This window comes from Myotis davidii, unplaced genomic scaffold (genome assembly GCF_000327345.1).
Source record: "Myotis davidii unplaced genomic scaffold, ASM32734v1 scaffold30, whole genome shotgun sequence".
Taxonomy (NCBI): domain Eukaryota; kingdom Metazoa; phylum Chordata; class Mammalia; order Chiroptera; family Vespertilionidae; genus Myotis; species Myotis davidii.
Genome location: NW_006282874.1, coordinates 1,399,626 through 1,418,706, shown reverse-complemented (window position 1 = coordinate 1,418,706; position 19,081 = coordinate 1,399,626). Strand labels below are relative to the sequence as shown.

General features: G+C 51.9%; 1 protein-coding gene across 1 annotated transcript in view; it reads left to right on the top strand.

The window, feature by feature from the left end:
* Nucleotides 1-19,081, top strand: part of KHDRBS3 (KH domain containing, RNA binding, signal transduction associated 3) — a 47,626-nt gene that overhangs the window by 22,195 nt on the left and 6,350 nt on the right. The window contains exons 5-8 of the mRNA XM_015561435.1: nt 4-123; nt 2,024-2,163; nt 5,754-5,949; nt 12,766-12,848. Coding sequence (XP_015416921.1) covers nt 4-123; nt 2,024-2,163; nt 5,754-5,949; nt 12,766-12,848 — 539 coding nt within the window. The remainder of the gene's footprint in view (nt 1-3; nt 124-2,023; nt 2,164-5,753; nt 5,950-12,765; nt 12,849-19,081) is intronic.

Below are 19,081 nucleotides of genomic sequence, written 5' to 3'. Positions count from 1 at the left end.
GAGGCCAAGTACTTCCACCTGCACGACGACCTGCATGTCCTCATCGAGGTGTTCGCCCCGCCCGCGGAAGCCTACGCCCGCATGGGCCACGCCCTGGAGGAGATCAAGAAGTTCCTCATTCCCGTCAGTGCAGCGCGAGTCCTTCCTGCACGAGTTTTGTTTATGTATTTTTATTGATTTCGGAGAGGAAGGGAGAGGGAGAGAGGGAAACTTCCACGATGAGAGAGTCATCGATCAGATGGGCTGCCTCCTGCACACCCCACACTGGGGATCCAGGAGGCAGTCCGGCACGAGCCCTGACCGGGAGTCGAACCAGGACCTCCTGGTTCATAGGTCGATGCTCAACCACGGAGCCACGCCGGCCGGGCGTTCCCTTACTCCGGTCCTTGGTGACGTAGCAGCCATTGGTGCTTGCACAGCCCTTTGTCTACCCCGGAGCCTCACTGGCGTCATGGCAAGGAGACCTCGCCCTGTCCCCACAAATGACTGGTCATCATCCCTCCTTCCTTGTGAGACCGCAGATCTGCAGAGATTACACCACGCTGCCGAGGTCACGCGAGTGAGGAAGTCGAGGGGCACAGTTCCTGGTCCCAGTGGGGGGACTCGAGTCCTCACCCTTCTGTGACCCTGGAATCGCCCGGGGAATGCATGGCTCGCGGACACAGACCCCCGTGCCCTCCGTGTGTGGGAACAGGGCCCCGTCCACTTCTTCCCGGGATCTATTTTTAACCCGCACGGTTTTGTGTCACTCTGCCTCACACTTGCACCGGGCAAGCATTCAGCATTCGTGCGGCACGTTTTATTTAGAATGTGCTTTACAAATAACTTACTGATCCTCAGACGCTTTTAGTCCCCTGGAGGGAAGGTATTTATAGGTGGGCTGTGAGAGAGCGCGCTACTGCTGCGTCCCAGTGCGTCTCCTGGGGTCCCAGGGCCGCAGACCGTTAGAGAAAGCGTCTGTACGCACACTGACCCGGGCCCTGCTCTCAGCTCCCCTGCCGCTCGCAGTGAGCTCATCATGCCAGTCCGTTGTCTTAAAACACGCTCCCCCCACCCCCCGTCGGGACCACGGTGGTGCTCCCATCCGGCAACTAGTTCACACTCACCCTTGGGTGATGCCTGCAGAAACCCTCCTCCTCCTCCAGCTGAGTGGGGTTCCGCTCCTGTCCGGTCACGCACATCTGAACGTCCCTTTCATTGTGAACAAAGTCACACTTTTCTCCGCTGGTTACAAACGGTTCTTGCCGGTGGTTGATGGAGCCGGGAGTTAGGAGAGGGGAGGAGTCAGGGGTGACTCCCAGAGTCCCTCAGGTGGCCGTGGGGACAGGAATATAAGACACGAAAGGGAAGGTTTTCCAGTACCAGGTGATGTGCTGAGTTCTGGAAACGTTGCGTTTTTGCTCCGTGTGCAACAACCCCATGGAAATGTACAGAAGAGCGTGCAGGTCTGCTGCTCGGCGCCTCACGGGTGCTCGGCGGCGGCCGGTGGAATTGAGTTGTGAGCGGCCTTGCCCATGTATCTGTCACGTGCGATTTTAACTTCATTATAAATGTTTCGCCTGGAATTCATGCCTGAGGGGGAAGAGTTATGGCTGATGGTAGGAAATTTCACCTTGGGGAACAATACTGTTTTTTCACTTTTTAAAACTTACTGATACATTTTCGTTTTAACAAACTCAAAGCTTGTTTTATGCGGTCAACTATTTTCCTAACCCTTTCCTCTGTTAAAAAAAAATTGTGTGCTGCCCGGCCAGTGTGGCTCAGTGGTTGGGCTTCTACCTATGAACAGGAGGTCACACAATTCAATTCCTGGTCAGGGCACAGGCCCAGGTTGCAGGCTCTACCCCCAGTGTGGGGCGTGCAGGAGGCAGCCGGTCTATGACTCTGTCTCATCACTGATGTTTCTCTCCCTCTCCCTCTCCCCTCCTCTCTGAAACCAATAAAAACATCTTTTAAAGCCCGTTTGCTCCATGTTCTGACCACTCCGGTGCCTTCGTGGCGGTGACGCTGCCTGTCTCCCCAGGACTACAACGATGAGATCCGCCAGGCGCAGCTGCAGGAGCTGACATACCTGAACGGCGGCTCGGAAAGCGCGGACGCCCCCGCGGCCCGAGGGAAGTCCGCCTCACGCACCAGAGGCGTCCCGACCCCGACGACAGGCAGGTAGGCCGTCTCTCGCTGTTGGCTCCTTCCGTCGTCAGAACACGGCAGTGCAGCCGCCCTTATGTGTCTGTTACTCATGGCCAGGCCGCTCTCCCGCGGGTCACTGTGTCCTGTCGCGTCTCCCATCCTTCCAGTTGGAATTCACCGTCTTAAAGATCTTTTAAGATGAAACTAGATTCATTTTTAAATGTCCCATCCCAGTCCAAACCGGACTGATTCCTTTTCCAATCACTCGAAAGGACCCCACACTCACAGTGGAATTTTTCACGCCGATGCTGGGTCAGTCCCTTGCACCCGGGCCTTAAACGCACCCCACGCCTCCCTCAGCTCCCTTCTCATCAGTGCCGCTGCTATGAGAGGGAGAAGACAGGTGCCGGGAGTCCCGGAGCCCTCATCGGAAGCAATGAAGATTTTTCCTACTTTTGTTTTTGAATAAAGAAAAGGGGAAAGGTGCGGACCAGCCGCATTAGAAGACAGCGACAGGCCTCAGGGTGCGCAGCCAGCTCTCTGTCTGGGGCAGGCACTGCGCCAGAGGGAAGAGGGTGGACCGTTCTCTGTGCTGTCGAAGAGCTTGGCTTCCTCACACGCTTCTTCTGTTGCCCCCAGTGTCACTTCTCACCCTGTGTAACTTGTTGGAGACAGAGAAAATTGCCTTGGATCGCTCGCTCTCTCTTTTTTAATATATTTTTGCTGATTTGTGAGAGGAAGGGAGAGGGAGAGACAGAAGCACCAATGGTGAGAGAGAATCACTGGCTGCCTCCTGCACGGCCCACACTAGGGATCGAGCCCACAACCCAGGCGTGTGCCCTGGACCGGGATCGAACCCGGGACTTCAGTCCACAGGCCGACGCTCATCCCCTGAGCCCCACTGGCGAGGGCCAGGGCACCTGTTGGGAAGGCTCGGTCTCCATCAGCCCTGACAGTGTTGCCCGCTGAGGGGCAGGAGCTACGGCTGCGCCCGCCTTTTCCGTGTCTTGCCCCCCTTCCCGCCAGCCTCCGGCAGGAAGGGAGCCACCGAATGATGAGGCTGTCCTCTCAGAAGTGCACTCCCAGGGAAGAGGAAAAGTTGTCAAATGCATGAGGGGTTCCGCAGGGGAAGTGAATGACCCCACAGGCCATTCCTGCACCAGGCGGGGGCCTCACATGGATCCTGGGCACGTGGATCTCACTGGGACACAGATTTGAGGCCAAGGCCCTGAGGCCGGATCCTGCAGATCCCCTGGGGGCCTCCCTTCCTGCCACCCAGGCCGCACCTGCGTTTCCCATGGTCACTGGTTAACATGCTGGTGGTGCCTGCGCGTCCCGGCTGCTGCTGCCAAATCTATGGCTTTACCCTCTTTTCCTGCTGCTCATAGAATTTAGGAATAAAAGCCAAACGGTGCCGTAGGTTCACTCTCACTCTGCCAGGCTCTTACTGTGCTAAATGTACACAATATGTATCAGTGCACTGTTGCTCCATCTGTGACGTGAGGACTGGGTGGAGTGGTACCTTCCCGCAGCTCCCTCCTCCTCCTCCTCCAGGAAGCAGCAGACGGAGGCATCAGGACAGAGGAGTCTGCATGGTCATCACCGCTCACTGGCGCCTGCTCTAGGCACTTAATGTGTCCTGTGGGTGAACCTCGCATCCGTCCTGCGAGAGCTCATGTTGTGAAACCCACTTTACAGATGGGAAAACCAAGGCGAAGCAGTGACGTGACAGAGGAGATCTGGGCATGTTGGAACCCAAAGCATGTGCCTTTTCATCGCATCTTAAAACCTGCTACTAATTGACAAGCTAAATAATGCATTTCTGATTAATCCATACTTATTGTTGTCGGCCGTTTAAAGCCCCGTTCCCTCCAAAATAGCTGTTCCCTACTAAGACCTCTCTGGGTTATTTTTATATTTGAGGTTCAAAGCCAGAAACCCTGGTCACTCTGCTGAAAAATCTATAAACAGAAGGAACCATTACAGCCACATGCGTCCATCCATCTGCCAGAAGCCTTCTACTGAGTTGTTAGCTTTCTGCTCTTCCATGTCGTCGTTGAGAACAGTGCTGCACCCTGATTCTATCAGTTTGAACGAACTTTTCAAGTAAAAAAAAAATGCCCACAGATTATCATTGTGAATCTCAGCCGCCAGGCCTTTTTCTGTCCCCAGCCCCGCAGGGCAGCTCTGCCCTGAGCCTCGTTTTCGCGTTCAGTGAGCACGTCGCCATATCACAGGGCTTGTGTGTTAGCGTGTCACTTGGCGTCACGCCTTCCTCTCCCCAAGTTATCATTTAGAGCCATACTCTCACTGCTGCTAGGCTCCCTTCCCATCGACGTTCCTTTGAAGATGAATCTTCAGATCATCTTTTACAGATCAGTGTCTGGAGCTACACCTCTCACACGACCTGTCTGAAATTCTGTAGCAGGCACCTCGGTGTGACTCCGTATACCCCATAGGCCCACGATCTAACAAGGTCCATGATGATGGGGAGGAATTGTGAACTTCTCGAGTATATAAATGCATGTCTTCCAACGTGATGAAAGACATGCGTTTATATATCCAAAAGACATAGTGACTGTTTCGTGGCCCTTATAGTACCTTGGATGGCCATAGAGGGGTATTGGATAAGGAAGCAGGAGCCTGCCTTGGCTGGAATATACACAGATCAACTGAAATACCACCAGCGGGTTAGATGCACTGCAAGTGGAAACTGCGTTTTTCTTCTGATCACATTGAAGACTTCTCTGGATGTGTACCAGAGGAAAAGGGATGAACGAGGCATGCTAGAAATTACAGTGTCTTCCAGTGCAGTCCGGAGTGATTGGCATTGGTAAAAATTGTTCATCTGTCTTTGCTCCTTTGTCAGTGATCCCTGGACTCTTTCTGTGGATCGATTTCTGGGCTCTGTGCTTTCGCCCATCGATCTGTGTGTCTAGTCCTGTCTTCAGTCCTCACCCTCTGGGTTACGGTAGCTTTTAAGTGAGTCTTGCAGTCAGGCATTATGAGTCCTTCAACATTTTTCTTCTTGAGCACTGTATTGTCTCTTCTGTTTGTTTGTTTGTTTGTTTGTTTTTATCTTTCCTTGTGTACTTTAGAATATGTTGGTCCAGCTACAAAATAGCTTGCTGGGATTTGGATGGGGATTGCACTGAGTCCATACATCAAGTCGGGAAGAATTGGCAACTTAGCACTATTGACTCGTAAAACCATGAGCTTGGACTGTTTCCCTTTCATTTCCCTCCTCAGTCTTGTATTTTTTTTTTTTAACATGGTCTCTGTACACATTTTCTTAGCTGTGTGCCAAAGCATTTCACTTCACTTCTTTTGTTGCCTCAGTGAGTGCTGTTGTGTGTGTCTTTAAAAAAATACCTGATTTATTGATTAGGGCAGGTTAGGGGCTCAGCGAAATCGGGGGCGTCTCGGATGTTCCAGGTTTTGGGGCGCAGGGCCGGCTGCCCGGCAGGCTTCTTTCTGTGGGACACCCGCTGCTTCTCTTACTTTGCTTGCTCCTTCGCATACCGGCTCCTCCTTTCTTTTACGGGACCGTGGGTTCCTCTGAGGTGTCGGTGGGACGTCAGAGAACATGACAGACACTGCTAACCTGTCCCTCTTGCTTGCAGGGGCAGGGGAGGCGTCACCGCCCGGCCCGTTGGCGTTGTGGCCCCACGAGGGGCGTCGGCATCCAGGGGAGTCCTTTCCACCCGAGGGCTTGTGAGTCGGGGACGAGGCCTTCTCACCCCCAGAGCAAGAGGAGTCCCCCCAACCGGGTACAGACCTCCACCGCCACCCCCAACGCAGGAGACCTACGGCGATTACGTAAGTGACAGCATTACAGCAGCTCTAACGATGGGGTTGGCCCGACGCACCTACCCCTGCTCGGTGACATGGCAGGACAGGGGCCACCGTCTCCTCCTCTGGCATAAGAACACTCTCTTCTGAAATGTCGACGATGGGAAGTTTCAGGAGAGGTTGCTAGGGAAAGCCACATAGACAGCGTATGTGCACTGGCATGATTACAAAGTCAGTGTTACTAACACACAGTTTATTATCACAATTTAAAATAACCTGCAGATGTGAATAATTTTCTTATCAACGCCTATCTTCAAATTGATGACTGCCCTGGTCCAGGCACTGCTGATAACGTGAAGCAATGGCATCGCAGACATCGGGAATCCTCTTGTTAGGCCGCACCCTCAATTCATCGACTGTTGCCCGACTGTACCCCCATAAAAAAAAGTTCTATGGCACATTAGGATAAATTTTCTTAGTTCCAAACTTAGTCTGGCTTCACCCATTATTTTAAATCAGTTAAGGAGTGAAAATTGAGTGTTAAAGTGTGTATATATATTTGAAATGTACATGCAGTTCTCTCTATATATAGATTTCAGAGAGGAAGGGAGAGAGAGACATCAGTGATGAGAGAGAATCATTGATCGGCTGCCTCCTGCACACCCCACACTGGGGATCAAACCCTCAAATGGGGCATGTGCCCTGACCGGGAATCGAACTGTGACCTCTTGGTTCACAGGTTGGCGCTCAGCCACTGAGCCACGCCAGCCGGGCACATGCAATTCTTTAACCTAGATTCTGTGAAGTGATACTCCCATTCTTTGGAGAGCTCCCCTGAAGTTTTAATTACCTGACTAGTTTGGATTTAGTGCTGAGGAGGTTGTAGCGACGGCAGAACCTCCCAGTGCAGTGACTGCTGGCTTCGTTTGACAGTTAACTAATCTCTAAACTGCTTCAATTACCTTGTTTTCCATGGTGACAAATTAAAACAGAGTACAGATTGTGAAAAGGTTATTTATGAAAATGCATTTTTAAATGTGAATTGAAAAGCCTAGGGACATCTTTTTATTTCTGCGAAAAAGATGAAGGTTCTGTAATTTTTTTTTTTTTAATCCCCATTTTACCAGAAGCAAGAATCAGAGTCGCAGGCAGTTTGCTCGCCGTGTCTGTCAGGAGCTTCACACGTCGACGTCTTCTCTAAATGCCTGAAGGACTGACCTATTTTAGAAACCCAAGACTTGAGGAAATCATTTCAGATTTAAATTTGTGAATATGGAGGAGTTTATTTGTTCCTCCCGACTTTAAACAAAACAACCCCAAAAAGTGGTTTAGGAAGGAAGTGGGGGGCTGTGCACTGGGCGTCACTAAGATGGGGAGGCTCGCCTTCCTGGTGGGGCTGGTCCCTCCCCAGGTAGCCCAGTGGTCATGGCCGTGCTTGAGCTGCTGTGATGGGTGTGTAATGTCCCCCCCTACCCCCCCGGGGAACCTGAGAGCCACTGGGTTTTCCTCAAGAACCTGAATCTGAGTTTTACTGTTTTCTGGAACATTTGGTCAGCATCATAGAACACAGTCCTTGCCTTCAAGTGGGTCCCGTCGAGAAAGCGAGACAGCCCCGCCTTGAACCCGTCCGTGGCCCCCGTTGTCCGGGGCGGTCCGTCTCTATTGTCTGACTCTGTGTACGCGTCGGGGCAAGGTGCTTACCTTGCAGCGCAGTGATCACGCCTTTTGTCTGACTGTCCCCACGATTCTCACATGATGGATGACGGCGGTCATGCCTTCTTGTCCACAGCGTCCAGCACGTGCAACAAGGAATCGATGTTTGATTTCTTGATGCAGAGACAAAACACAGTTACTCTTCAGGTATCAGCACCCGCCATTGACTTGTAAACAGAATATGGAGGGAGGCCAGAGAGGGAGGACTGAGCCCCGGATGGCATGTGGGCCGACTTTCCAGAGGAGGCGACAGTGAAGCCAGGCGGGTGACGGACTAGCGGCTCGGGCGGGCGTCGGCTGTGCCGGGGCAGCCAGGGAGCTTCGCCGGGGTGTCCGTCGGTTCGCTCATCTCCACCCTCCCGCCCTGATCGGTTCACTCTGCCGGTGGTGGCACAGTGAGGCACAGAGCAGGGCGGGGAGCCTTGAGAGACACCGAGGGCTGAGACGGTAGTCAGGGTGGGCGATGCGAACGCCAGGCCCACTGGCCACCCAGGTTCGTCCGCGTGGCGGCTGCATGCGGGAAGTCGCTCGGGTGGGTGGAACAGGCAGTCCTGGTACATCACAGCATCCAAGGCCACGTCAGGAGCCAGGCTGACGGCTCTCACACCCGCGCTGTGCCTTTCGTAGCTGCGTGACCTCCGGGGAGTGGCTTCGCCGCTCTTTGCCTCCGTTTCTAGTATTTCCACGGAAATATGAGTGCTGATCGCATGAGGTTGTTACGAGGATTGGACAGGTCAACATGTGGACAGCGTGTGAAATGGCGCCTGGCACAGAAAGGGTGACATATAAGCCTTTTTATTGTTGGCCCAGAAGCCCAGTCTTCAGTTTACTGGGGTAGCTCTGCCTGTCGGGGCAGACGCTTGCTCCCTGTGCCCCAGATGAAGGTATGAGAAGCGTGGTATCTAGTACTGTTCACAGGCACCGGGACGATGCAAATTAAAAAGACCGTCTCCGGTGTTAGCCGGAGTGGGTGCGGGTCAGTAGGCGTCCTCACCTTCGTGGTGGGAGTGTACGTTGGTACAACCACGTGGGAGAAATGTTTGGCACCACCTGCTGCTGCCCAGCAGGTGCCCCGGGAGGGAGAAAGACAAACCTGGGCAATATAGAATCCCAGGGCACAAAGGCTCCCATGGCCGCCTGTTCCCCTGCCGTTCAAGGCCCCAGGTGATCTGTGTCCCGCCCACCCCCTCTCCCTCCGGCTCCCTCCACCTCTCTCTGCCTCAGGGCATCTGACTTGCTGTCACTCTGCCTGAGATGCTCCCTCCCCTAAATACATCCCGCCCCCTCCGCTCCTTCCATTCTCCCGCAGTCTCTCTCCTGGCCACCCTGGCTGTGCCCATAGCCTGGTTATAGCTGCGATGCTTGGCTCTGCCCGTCCGCGTCCCCGCTGGGTTGTCAGCCGTGAGGACGCTGTGTTTGCCTTGTCTGAGCTGTACGCCACCCCCAGCGTCCAGAACAGTGTCTGACACACCGTCGGCACACAACAGTGCCTCTGTCCTGGGGAACGGACAGACCGACATAGTCATCTCCAGCGTTGTGTGCGCAGTGTGGGCCTGTGTGCCCCTCTCCCCATCTCTGCGGGATTGCTGGCTCCGTCCTGTCTTCTTTAACTTTCTGTTTACGCTTCTCCCTTCGCTCGCCGTGGGAATCCTGGGCTCGCTTCTTTGTTCTTTGATTTTCCCGAATTGCAGTTTTGAGCACCCAGCCCAGCCCAATCCAAACACACCTGTGTGAGATAGGAGCTGCGCAAGGAGAAGGCGGCCATGAATAATGGACGTCAGTGTGCTTTTGGCAACCGCGTTCTACATGGTCGGATCTCAGCTGATCTCGGTCAGCGTTTCTCCATCTGAGAGCCGCCGTGGTTAACGCTGGGACCTGGGGCCGTGGTGATGCAGACGGCGCCGTCCGGCAGGTGCGAGGCTGTATCGCGTCCTACGAAGATGAACGCCTGCATGGCTCGGGTGGCTCTCTGCCTGACGGCCTGAGCGTGTCCGAGGGAACAGACCTTCACATAAAACAGAACTGCCCTTCCTGGCAAGAACCGTGCCGGCCAGCTTCCACATACATTTGGGCTGTCTGTGTTGTGTTTTGTTTTGCTGAATTTGAGCTGGAGTCTGAACATGGGCATCAGACTCCGAAGTTGTGCGAGTCTCCCGTATAAATAATATACTTATCACACCCATGTGATTGGATTGTCAGATGGTGTTTTATTTACATGACGGTGGGAAACATTCTCATTTAGAATGATTAGTAATATTGTGATTTTTGTCTTTAATTATAAAATAGTGTGGTTGCATGATGTGATATGTGCCTGGTCATTGGTGTTACTCAACAAGGACATTATGACTCAAAACCCCAGAAAAAATGAATTTCTCCAAGCCTAAGAAGCTAATATGTTCGTTTTATAAGCTCAAATCAGCTGTCATAAAGCGAGTTTTAAGTAAGCTGTGAACACTGCATTATCCATGAAAACTTCGTACATTTTGAAATGACCAGACATCACCCTAATTAAGGTGAGGCTTTCGTAGGGTAAATGTCTTTTTTAAAAGGACTCACTCAGAGCTGAAACATTATTTTTAAAATCACCATCTTTCGTAAGTAGTTCTGTTTAAAATGGTTTTTCCCAGCTTAAATGCGATGCTTGATTTTACCTGTGACAGAAATAGAATTTAATGTCATGCTGTTTCCTTTATCCTGGAAAAGCTCTTCTTTTCAAAGCCCGACTTGCCTGCTGTCTGGCCGTGTGTGGGTCGGGGTTTGTGGGTCGGGAATGGCAGGTGGTGGAACAGGCCTCCCTTGCTGACGCCCGGCGCCGACCCCGTGCCCAGGTCGCCCTGTTGGTAAAATAGCATTTAGACACCTTCTTCATCACAGATAACAGCCCAGAGGTGTAGCTTGATGAAAAAATAAGCAAGTCTTTCTTAATGAACCCAGGCGTATATTCATCTACTTTTATTTCTTGTCTGCGTTCGTCCACTATTTTTAATGATGTTGCTCTGATGTTCAGAAATATAGGGTGTCCCAAAATTCACGCATGATTTGAATTTTGCGTGAGCATTAACAACAACAAAAAACAAAAGCCTAATTTTACTTGGTTGATTGAATCAGATTCTAATATCTATTGCCCTTTGATTTCAGTCCCTTCAATTTGATAAGCATTACCCAGTACCAATGATGGCCCAGGAGCAGGGACAAGACCAATGAAGACCACAGCTTTGCGTATGTGCCAGCAAAGCCGTGGAGGCCATTTACCCGATGTGCTATTCCATACATAACCCTATACTGTGTACTTTGAATCGATAAAAAATTTACAATTTTTAATTATAAACCTGTGTTTTCTATCAAAATTACTTCTTGCATGAATTTTGGGACACCCTTTAGAACCCAGCGTCTTAAAGGGAAATTTCCTGCTGGGGGCAGGGGGCGTGAGAATCGCGGGCGGCGTGTGGCAGAGGAGTTCAGGGGTCGGCTCGTCGGAACGGACACTCTCACTAAACACTGCCCTTCATTGTACGTGTCCCTTGATGTGCAGATTAAAGATTTAAAAAAAAAATCAAATTTGGGGAATTTTAAGCCATTATTTCTTCCAATAATCTGCTCTTTTCTCTCCTCACCTTCTAGCTATCTCATTACACAGGTCTCTGAGACACTTTATGTTCTTCATTCTCTTGTTTTTCCTTCTTCCTCAGACTGGACAATCTCAATTAATCTATCCTTAGGTTCACTGATTCTTTCTTCTGTCTAGTCTTATCTGCTGTTGAACCCCTCTGGTGAAATTTTAGTGTTACTTATTGCACTTTTCATTTCAATAATTTCTTCAGATTTTCAAAAACTATTTTCTGTATTTATATTAATATTTTCTCTTTGGCGAGGCATTGTTCTCATATTTCTTTAGCTCTTTAGACACAGGTTATCCTTTAGTTCCTTGAATATATTTCAAATAATGGATTTAAAGCCTTTCCCTAGTAATTCCAATGTCAACTTTCTCAGGGACAGTTGCTATTGTTTATTTTCTTGTGCATGGATGATACTTAAATTTCTTTTGTATCATCACATATTTTTTAAATTTAAAACTGGACATGTAATGTGTCAACTGTGGAAATCAAATTCTCCTCCTTCCTCAGAATTTCTTTGGTGTTTTTATTTTGGTTTAGTGACTTTTCCAAATATTATCAAGTCTGTATATATCACATGTTGCCACTGAAGTGTCTCCCCTGTGTTACCTTCGTGACCACCCAATGACTGGACAGATACTTTACCGAATGCCTGGCAGCTGAGGCCCTCGTGTTTGCCACGAGCCTCTGGGTGCCTGTTGGAGCATGTCTTCCACGCCCACCCAGCCAACTTCCAACTAACTCTGCCTTGGCTTCGCCTTTCCTTCCCGTACTGAACCTCAAGGTCAGCCCAAGGAGAAAGCTCAGGGCCTGCATGCACATCGTCGTCTAGACACCCAGAAACAGATCAGAGCTCAGAGCCCATGTGGACACCTGTTCCCGACTGGTTCCTGTCCGCCTATTGTTTGCTCCAGTTTTTCTCCACCACCACAGGCAGCAGAAACCTTAAATAATTGCCTCTGATTATTTTCTTCAAACACCCCCTGGAGAAAAGGGTATTTTCATGGGATGAGCTCCAAGTCATGTCACATAAAGGCATCCCTCTGGGAATGGGGCTCTGATACAGCCCCACCCTGCCGTGCCCCCTCCATTGGCCTCCAGCCTCCTGGTTTCCATGGTGATTGTGGCTGTTGGATGTTAAGGTCCCCACAGAGCTGGGAGTGAGGGGTGGGGAGAGGAGAAGTTAAAATATGACAAAGCTCACTGTTCATACCCAAGATTGAGCCTTTTAAAAAATATATATTATGCTCCCTAGATCTCTGCAAGCCTTCGGTTAATTCCCATAGGTGTGCACATGTGGATTCTGACCATTTTTGCCAGTTCCTCTTGGTTTTACTTTTTGCTTTTGGCGGTTTTACCACATCATCTCCACTGATGTCCCTGTTACATTTTTCTTTACACCCTAAGTAGATAGATTGCTAAATGCTGGCTGGATGAAGGAAGACGCACTGTAAGCAGAATGCCTCGCTCTTCCCAGACACCCTCTGACCGTCTGTCCTCCTCCCGTCTGTTTCAGGACTATGACGATGGCTATGGCACTGCGTATGACGAGCAGAACTACGATTCCTACGATAACAGCTATAGCGCCCCGGCCCAGAGGTAAGAGCCGCCTCTGGGACCCCGTCACCGACACTGCCCTCCCCGCGTCTGCTCTGGGGAAGGATGGGGATGGCCGTCCTGGGAGGGTAGTCTGACTCGGCCGCTCTGCATGGTGTTTGGTTTAAGTGCAGAATCACCGTCTACCTCCTCTGCAACTTACTGTAGCTTTAAAGCAATGTAGTTCGGGCCCGGTTGGCGTGGCTCAGTGGTTGGGTGTTGACCTGTGAACTAGGAGGTCATAGTTCGATTCCCGGTCAGGGCATATGTCCGGGTTGGGGGCTTTTTCCACAGGAGGCGGCCGATTGATGATTCTCTCTCATCATTGATGTTCCTCTCTCCCTCTCCCTCTCCCTTCCTCTCTGAAGTCAATAAAAAAATATTTTTTTAAAAAAAAGGCAATGCGGCTTGGGAGATAAAAATTGAAATTTTATTCGCTCTGAGAATGTAACCGCTTAGCATATTCTGAGGAGGAACCGTGCCTGTGGAGTCTGGTTACTCAAGGCCTGAGGCCCCAGAGCACATGAGAAACATGTCCGCACCCTGCACTGTCCGTGCCTGGGGAGGGAGCACGAGGTTTGGTTTGTATTCACGGAACCTTTCCATTTCGCAGCAGACACCTTCCAGTCTCTAAGAATCTCAGGTTCCTGGTAGTAATGAGTGGGTTCCCATTCGTTTTCTGAAGAAGTGTTTCTTCAGAAATGCATGTTATTGGAGGCAAGAAAAATGCTTTAAAATTTCCTCTTCTGATGGTATACGTGGTTGTTTGTTGATATTTGAAATCAGTGTTTATTCTGTTCAGAATGTTTTCCTAAATGCCTCGAACCTCTCGCTTTATATTTGAACTTCTAAGTGGAGAATAAAGGCAGACAAACACAGAAGAAAACTGGCGCTGTGAAGCATTAACACTAGGGACCGTGTGGTCATTCTGATGGAGCATAAATTCCCTTTCGGGCTCAGACGGGCTACCAGGCAGGGTTGTGCGTGTTCACCCTGATCCTGAGGCTGACGGTGATTTAAAAGTGTATTTTCTTCTTGCTCTTGCCAAGTCTTCTTCTTATACAATTTGTAAGAGTTAAGTAGCCTTCAGTCTTTGTCAGCTGGTCCTTTTATTTAGTGGAAGCCTCACCCGGCTGGCGTGGCTCAGTGGTTGAGCATCGACCTATGAACCAGGAGGTCACGGTTTGATTCCCTGTCGAGGCACATGCCCGGGTTGCAGGTTCCATCCCCAGTGCGGGGTTGGCAGGAGGCAGCCGATCAATGATTCTCTCTCATCGATGTCTCTCTCTCCCTCTCCCTTACTCTCTGAAATCAATAGAAATATATTAATTTTAAAAATAGGTTCATTTAGTGGCAGCCTGGTGCACGGTGTCTGTGTCCTTGAGGTCGTTAGCACACTCCGTGCTGGCCGGCACCGGCGTCTTCTGGATCAGAGCTTACACAGATATCTCACTGAAGGCCCAGCAGCTTTATGAAGGGTGCGGGGCTATATCGACGAAGAAAGGGGACACGGAGTATATAATTAAACCCTCAGGTCAGTAGGTCAACTCACTAGATGCAGAAAGAATTAGGGAGCATCAGCTCCTACTCAGCCTTTCAAGTGTTCTGTTCTGTGTTTGAGATATAACTTGTTAGTATTATGGGACACATGTCACACATGTGCAGTGACAGTTACCCGCTCACCCACAGCCTTCTGAGGCCAGACACGCGTGGGGCCAAGGCTCTCTCTGGAGCACCCCTGCGCCTTTCCTCCCCTCCTCCCTCCCCCTCCCCCAGGCCTACACTAGACTTGCTTTCTCTCCCCCCTGCTTCTGCCGCTGTAACCTGAGTCCTGCGTCCATGCAGCCCAGTTGGCTCACTTCTCCACGGCTCACTTCTCCTACCTCTGTGTCCAAATGAACTTGTACTTGTACCAAAAAAAGCTGTGGACCCGCGCCATAGAGGTGGGGAGTCTGCAGACCTGCGCTTTGATCCCACTTTAACGCTGACTGTGGGGGTGACCTTGGGCAGTGGCTTCGCCTCTGCACGCCCCAGCTCGTGGGTGGTGGGACTTAGTTCTGTGCTCAAGGGCGGCCTGAAGGTTGAATGAGACAGGCAAGGCCGCAGCCCCTGCCAGGCAGGTGGAGGTCATCTCTGTGTGGGGACGAGCAGGTAGAAACGACCTTCGCCCTCACGGACCCGAGCCGCCGGGCCCCGAGCCCTCACAGAAGTCATACTTTCTTCCCCAGAAAGCCCTTGGGAAAGGTATTCATTTCACTCTAAGCCGAGTGGAATTAATTTTCCTTTGCTGTCTTATTTGTAACCCTGATGACAATCGCTGTTCACAGTGTGGCGGCTCTCGTTCATACAACGCTGTGCTGAAGGCTGGAAATGGGCCCAGAGAGTGGGATTCAGGGGCGCTCATCACTCGGAAAAGGCAACGGAGGGAGAAGGCATGTGGATGAACTTGGCTCTCTGTATATCAAGTCATTCTGTTCCCACTTACACACAATAACCACGTCACTCTGTCTGTAAATCCGCCCCCCCCCCCCCCACACACACACACCCGGGATGAGCATGTGCTAAGGGCATTAGTGTCTGGACGGGGTCACACTGACAAGCTAATTTCCCACTGCACTGTGTGGTTTGACCGTACTTTCAAGTACATACTTCGTTTTCATCCTCCCAAATCGCTGTGATTTTCATGAAAACACTTCAGATGGCTGAAGGAAGGGAATTAGGAATAATAGCAGCCGTTCCGGAGAGCCTGTCCAGCCCCGCGCCCGGCGTCCTGTGTCCTCTCGTGGAGGACCTCGTGTTTGCATCGAAGCCCTGCACGCCGGGTGCCCCTCGCTGGGGAGCTGAGGGTGCGGTGTCTCCAGGGTCACAGCCGAAGGCACTGGAGCGAGGCTCTGTCTGACCCCAGACACCGTGCCCCAGGGAGGAGACGGGTGTCATTGTGAAGCCACTGGCTTTCGAGACAGACGTGGCCAGAGCCCCCGGCTGGCCAGGCAGGGACGGAGGCCGGAGCCGCGGCGCCCCCTGTGCCTCAACGCCGGTGCCGAGAGCGACGGGCGGGCTCCTGCCCTGGGCTCCAGCGCGTTGTCCCTGCTGGTGGCAGCCCTCGCAAGGCCCGGCCGGGGAGACCTCCCCGAGAGCGGGCCCGTCTAGTTCTGAAAATACTGGGGATTTCACTTTGGAAGTGGTAACCTGCCATGTAAGATGCAGCCGTCTGCACGCAGGAAAGCGACCTATTGGAAGACGCAGCGGCGGTGTATCAGGGTTGGCTGTTCCGGATGTTAAAAGGCCAGTGTGGCTCAGTTGGTGGCGTTCTCTCGTGCACCTGCAGGTTGCTGGTTCCATTCCCAGTCAGGGCACATGCCTCATTTTGGTCTCAGCCCCAGTAGGGGGCGTGCAGGCAGCAACCAGTCAATGTTTCGCTCTCTCAAGTTTAATTGATAGGGTGAGTGGACAGAACAGGACGTACCTTCCTGAAAATTAAATAAAACTATGACATAGCGGAGCACGGCGCACGGAAGGGAACTGCTCCTGTGTCTTTGTGAGACGCGTATCGCGAAAGAGACGGTCTTCGCTCTTGCTAAGCACAACGGGTTGTCTAACACCGAGCAAGCATTCTGGGCCAAATGCTGCTTCTTTAGAAGGAACTTCACTTTAATAAGATTGATAACAGCTGTCCTTGAATGAGAGCTTAATCATGTAGCACGTTATCTTATTTAAATCGCAAAACAATCGTATACGAGATTTATTTTTAAAAGTGTTTTACAGAAGTTGAGTTAACTTAGCCTAAGCTTACACACAGCAAGTGCGGGAGCCTCGGTTCTGATAATACATTGGTTTGACCCCAAAGCCCGATCCTTCACTGTGGATTCTCTACTGTCGTCCACACTGATCACAGGAAGATGAGAAACCTGCTTAAAAATGGCCCAGCGACCGTGTAAGGAAAGTACACGCAGGGACGCCCAGCTCAGCCCCGTGAGCGGCTGTGAAACACCCCCGGCTGCGAGGCGCTGCCCGAGAGGCAGGTGTGTGAAGGGAGAGACGGGGACGGAGTGACCTGCAGGCTCTTGTCAACAAAGCTCTTCTTTGTGCTCTTCCCTTTTCTTAGAATCTCATCAGAACTCCATGTTTTTAAAAATCACATAGAACCTCCTGCAACCTTTTTAAAAATTGATTTGAGAGAGAGGGGGGAGGGAGGGAGGGAGAGAGAAACACTGATGAGCTGCTTCCTGCATGCACCTCCGCAGGGGATGGGACCTGCACCTGGGCATGTGCCCCGCCCCTTTCTGATGTCTGGGGTGACGCCCCAACCGCCCGAGCCATACTGGCCAGGGCCCATCTGCAGCCTTTGAGAGGAAGGAACTACAAGAAACCATTAAAGTGAGGAGCCCTCGTTGGATATTTCTGCATCAGAAAACGAGAGATACTCAGCCCCTCATTGCAGAAGGCAGCGCTCTGTCTTCCAGGGCGGGACAAGCTCTGAATTAACATAAATCCAGAGGTCGGAGGCTGGCTTCCTCTCGCATAGGGCTGTCAGCAGCTGCAGGGGTGCAGGTCCCTCCCCGTGTCGTGTCCCAGGCTGGGCTCCGTCTCCGGGGGGCTATTGCAGGTCCCGCCGCCAAGTTGGGGTTCAGGCAAGAAGCAGGGAGCCGAGATGCAAGCCTTTCCCTCCTGGTGGTTGGCCTCCGCCTGGAAACTTCTGGAAGCTTACTCCCAGAGTTTGTTCCTCTCTCTCTCTGGCGACCTCGCCTGCGGAAGTGGCTGCGATGAGGGTTTTGGGTTGATGCGTTGTCACTGGCACCCGGTTGGTCGTACAGGAGCCTCTGGGTAAGAAAGAGGGAAGGTGCGCGGATGCGGCGACAGTGCCTCTTCCCTGTGGTGAACGTTAGGGCGTGGTTTCATTTAGGTTTTCCCTTTTCCTGAGCTATCCCGTACACACAGCAGAGCGCATACATCACCCCCATCTGAAGAGGGTAGTTCGGGGGATGTTCGCCTGGGGGCGCACCCCGGTAACCAGAGGACGGTCCCCGCCCCCCAGAAGGCCCTGGGGCATTGTCTTTGGACGATCGGATCTCTTACAGCCATCTCGTCTGGTCTCCCGCAATTACCTGGGTGTTTGAAAAAGTACACAGACATATTTTCCGTTATTCCAAAAACATCGGGGTCGGTAGTTAAATTGGATCCATGGTGTGGAGAGAAGCTACACTTGGGAGTCAGGGCAACTGGCCATGCAGAGAAGTCACTGTCTTTTGATTGGCTACTTCCTCTTTGTGACCAGATCACATGTCACCCTTTTACCCCCCAGAATTAGCGAGGGCCACAGAGTCCTTCCGTGGATATGGTTGCTGTTACCATGTCCCATATTCAGACTTCAAACAGGAATGTTTTAAGATATTTATTTGTCATGAAATATATAACAATAATCAACCCATTGCATGTTAACAGAATTTACTTTTGGGGAAAAATCACTATTTCCATAAAAATAATGAAATTGCATACATCTCTCTTACATTTTTGCAAATCTCCTTATTGTCTGGCTGAAGAGAAGCTAGCTGGGTTCTCCCATCAGCTTCCGTGCCCCGTCCGGCAGGGCCTGTCGTGTTGGGTGAAGAAGTTGGATGACAGACACGTGCGCAGTTGGAAAAGGGAAGGGTGTCCGCTCGCCGTCCACAGGCGGTGGCTGTTCTTTGATGCTGCCCCCAAAGGCGGAGGCGGCAGTGCCTCACGGTGAGCTGTGGACGGGAAGCCCTGTCTGCAGACTGGCCGGACTCTGAGAGCTCGGGGACCTTGGCCTGCCTCCCCCGCCATGCTGGAGTCCGTCACATCACTCCGGGTCCTTGGAGAAACCTGGTTCGCCGAGCCCGGCATCCTTTTCCACGCTGCGCTGCGTCTCGTTATGTCATAAAAAAGTCGGATTTTATATCATCGCCGCCAGGCTCAGCAGAGAGGCCGTCCAGTGTCGACTCGCCACAGTTTCCTGCGGCAAACGCCGGTGCTCACGGTTTCCGGTTCCTGCTTGGAAGCGTGGGTTTTGTGGTTGGAAATGCGTGGCCTGTGGTTTTCGTCCCAGCGACGGCTCACGTCCTTCATTGTTGAGAAGCCACCTGCCCGGGAGCTAAGTCTGAAGAGCCACGGTTCGCGGCCACCCCTCCTCTCCCGGAACAACGATGCCCGGTGTCGGGGGCAGCGCTGCCCGTCCGCCTCGCAGGGCTGGGCACCGCCCGGCCTCCGGGCCACGC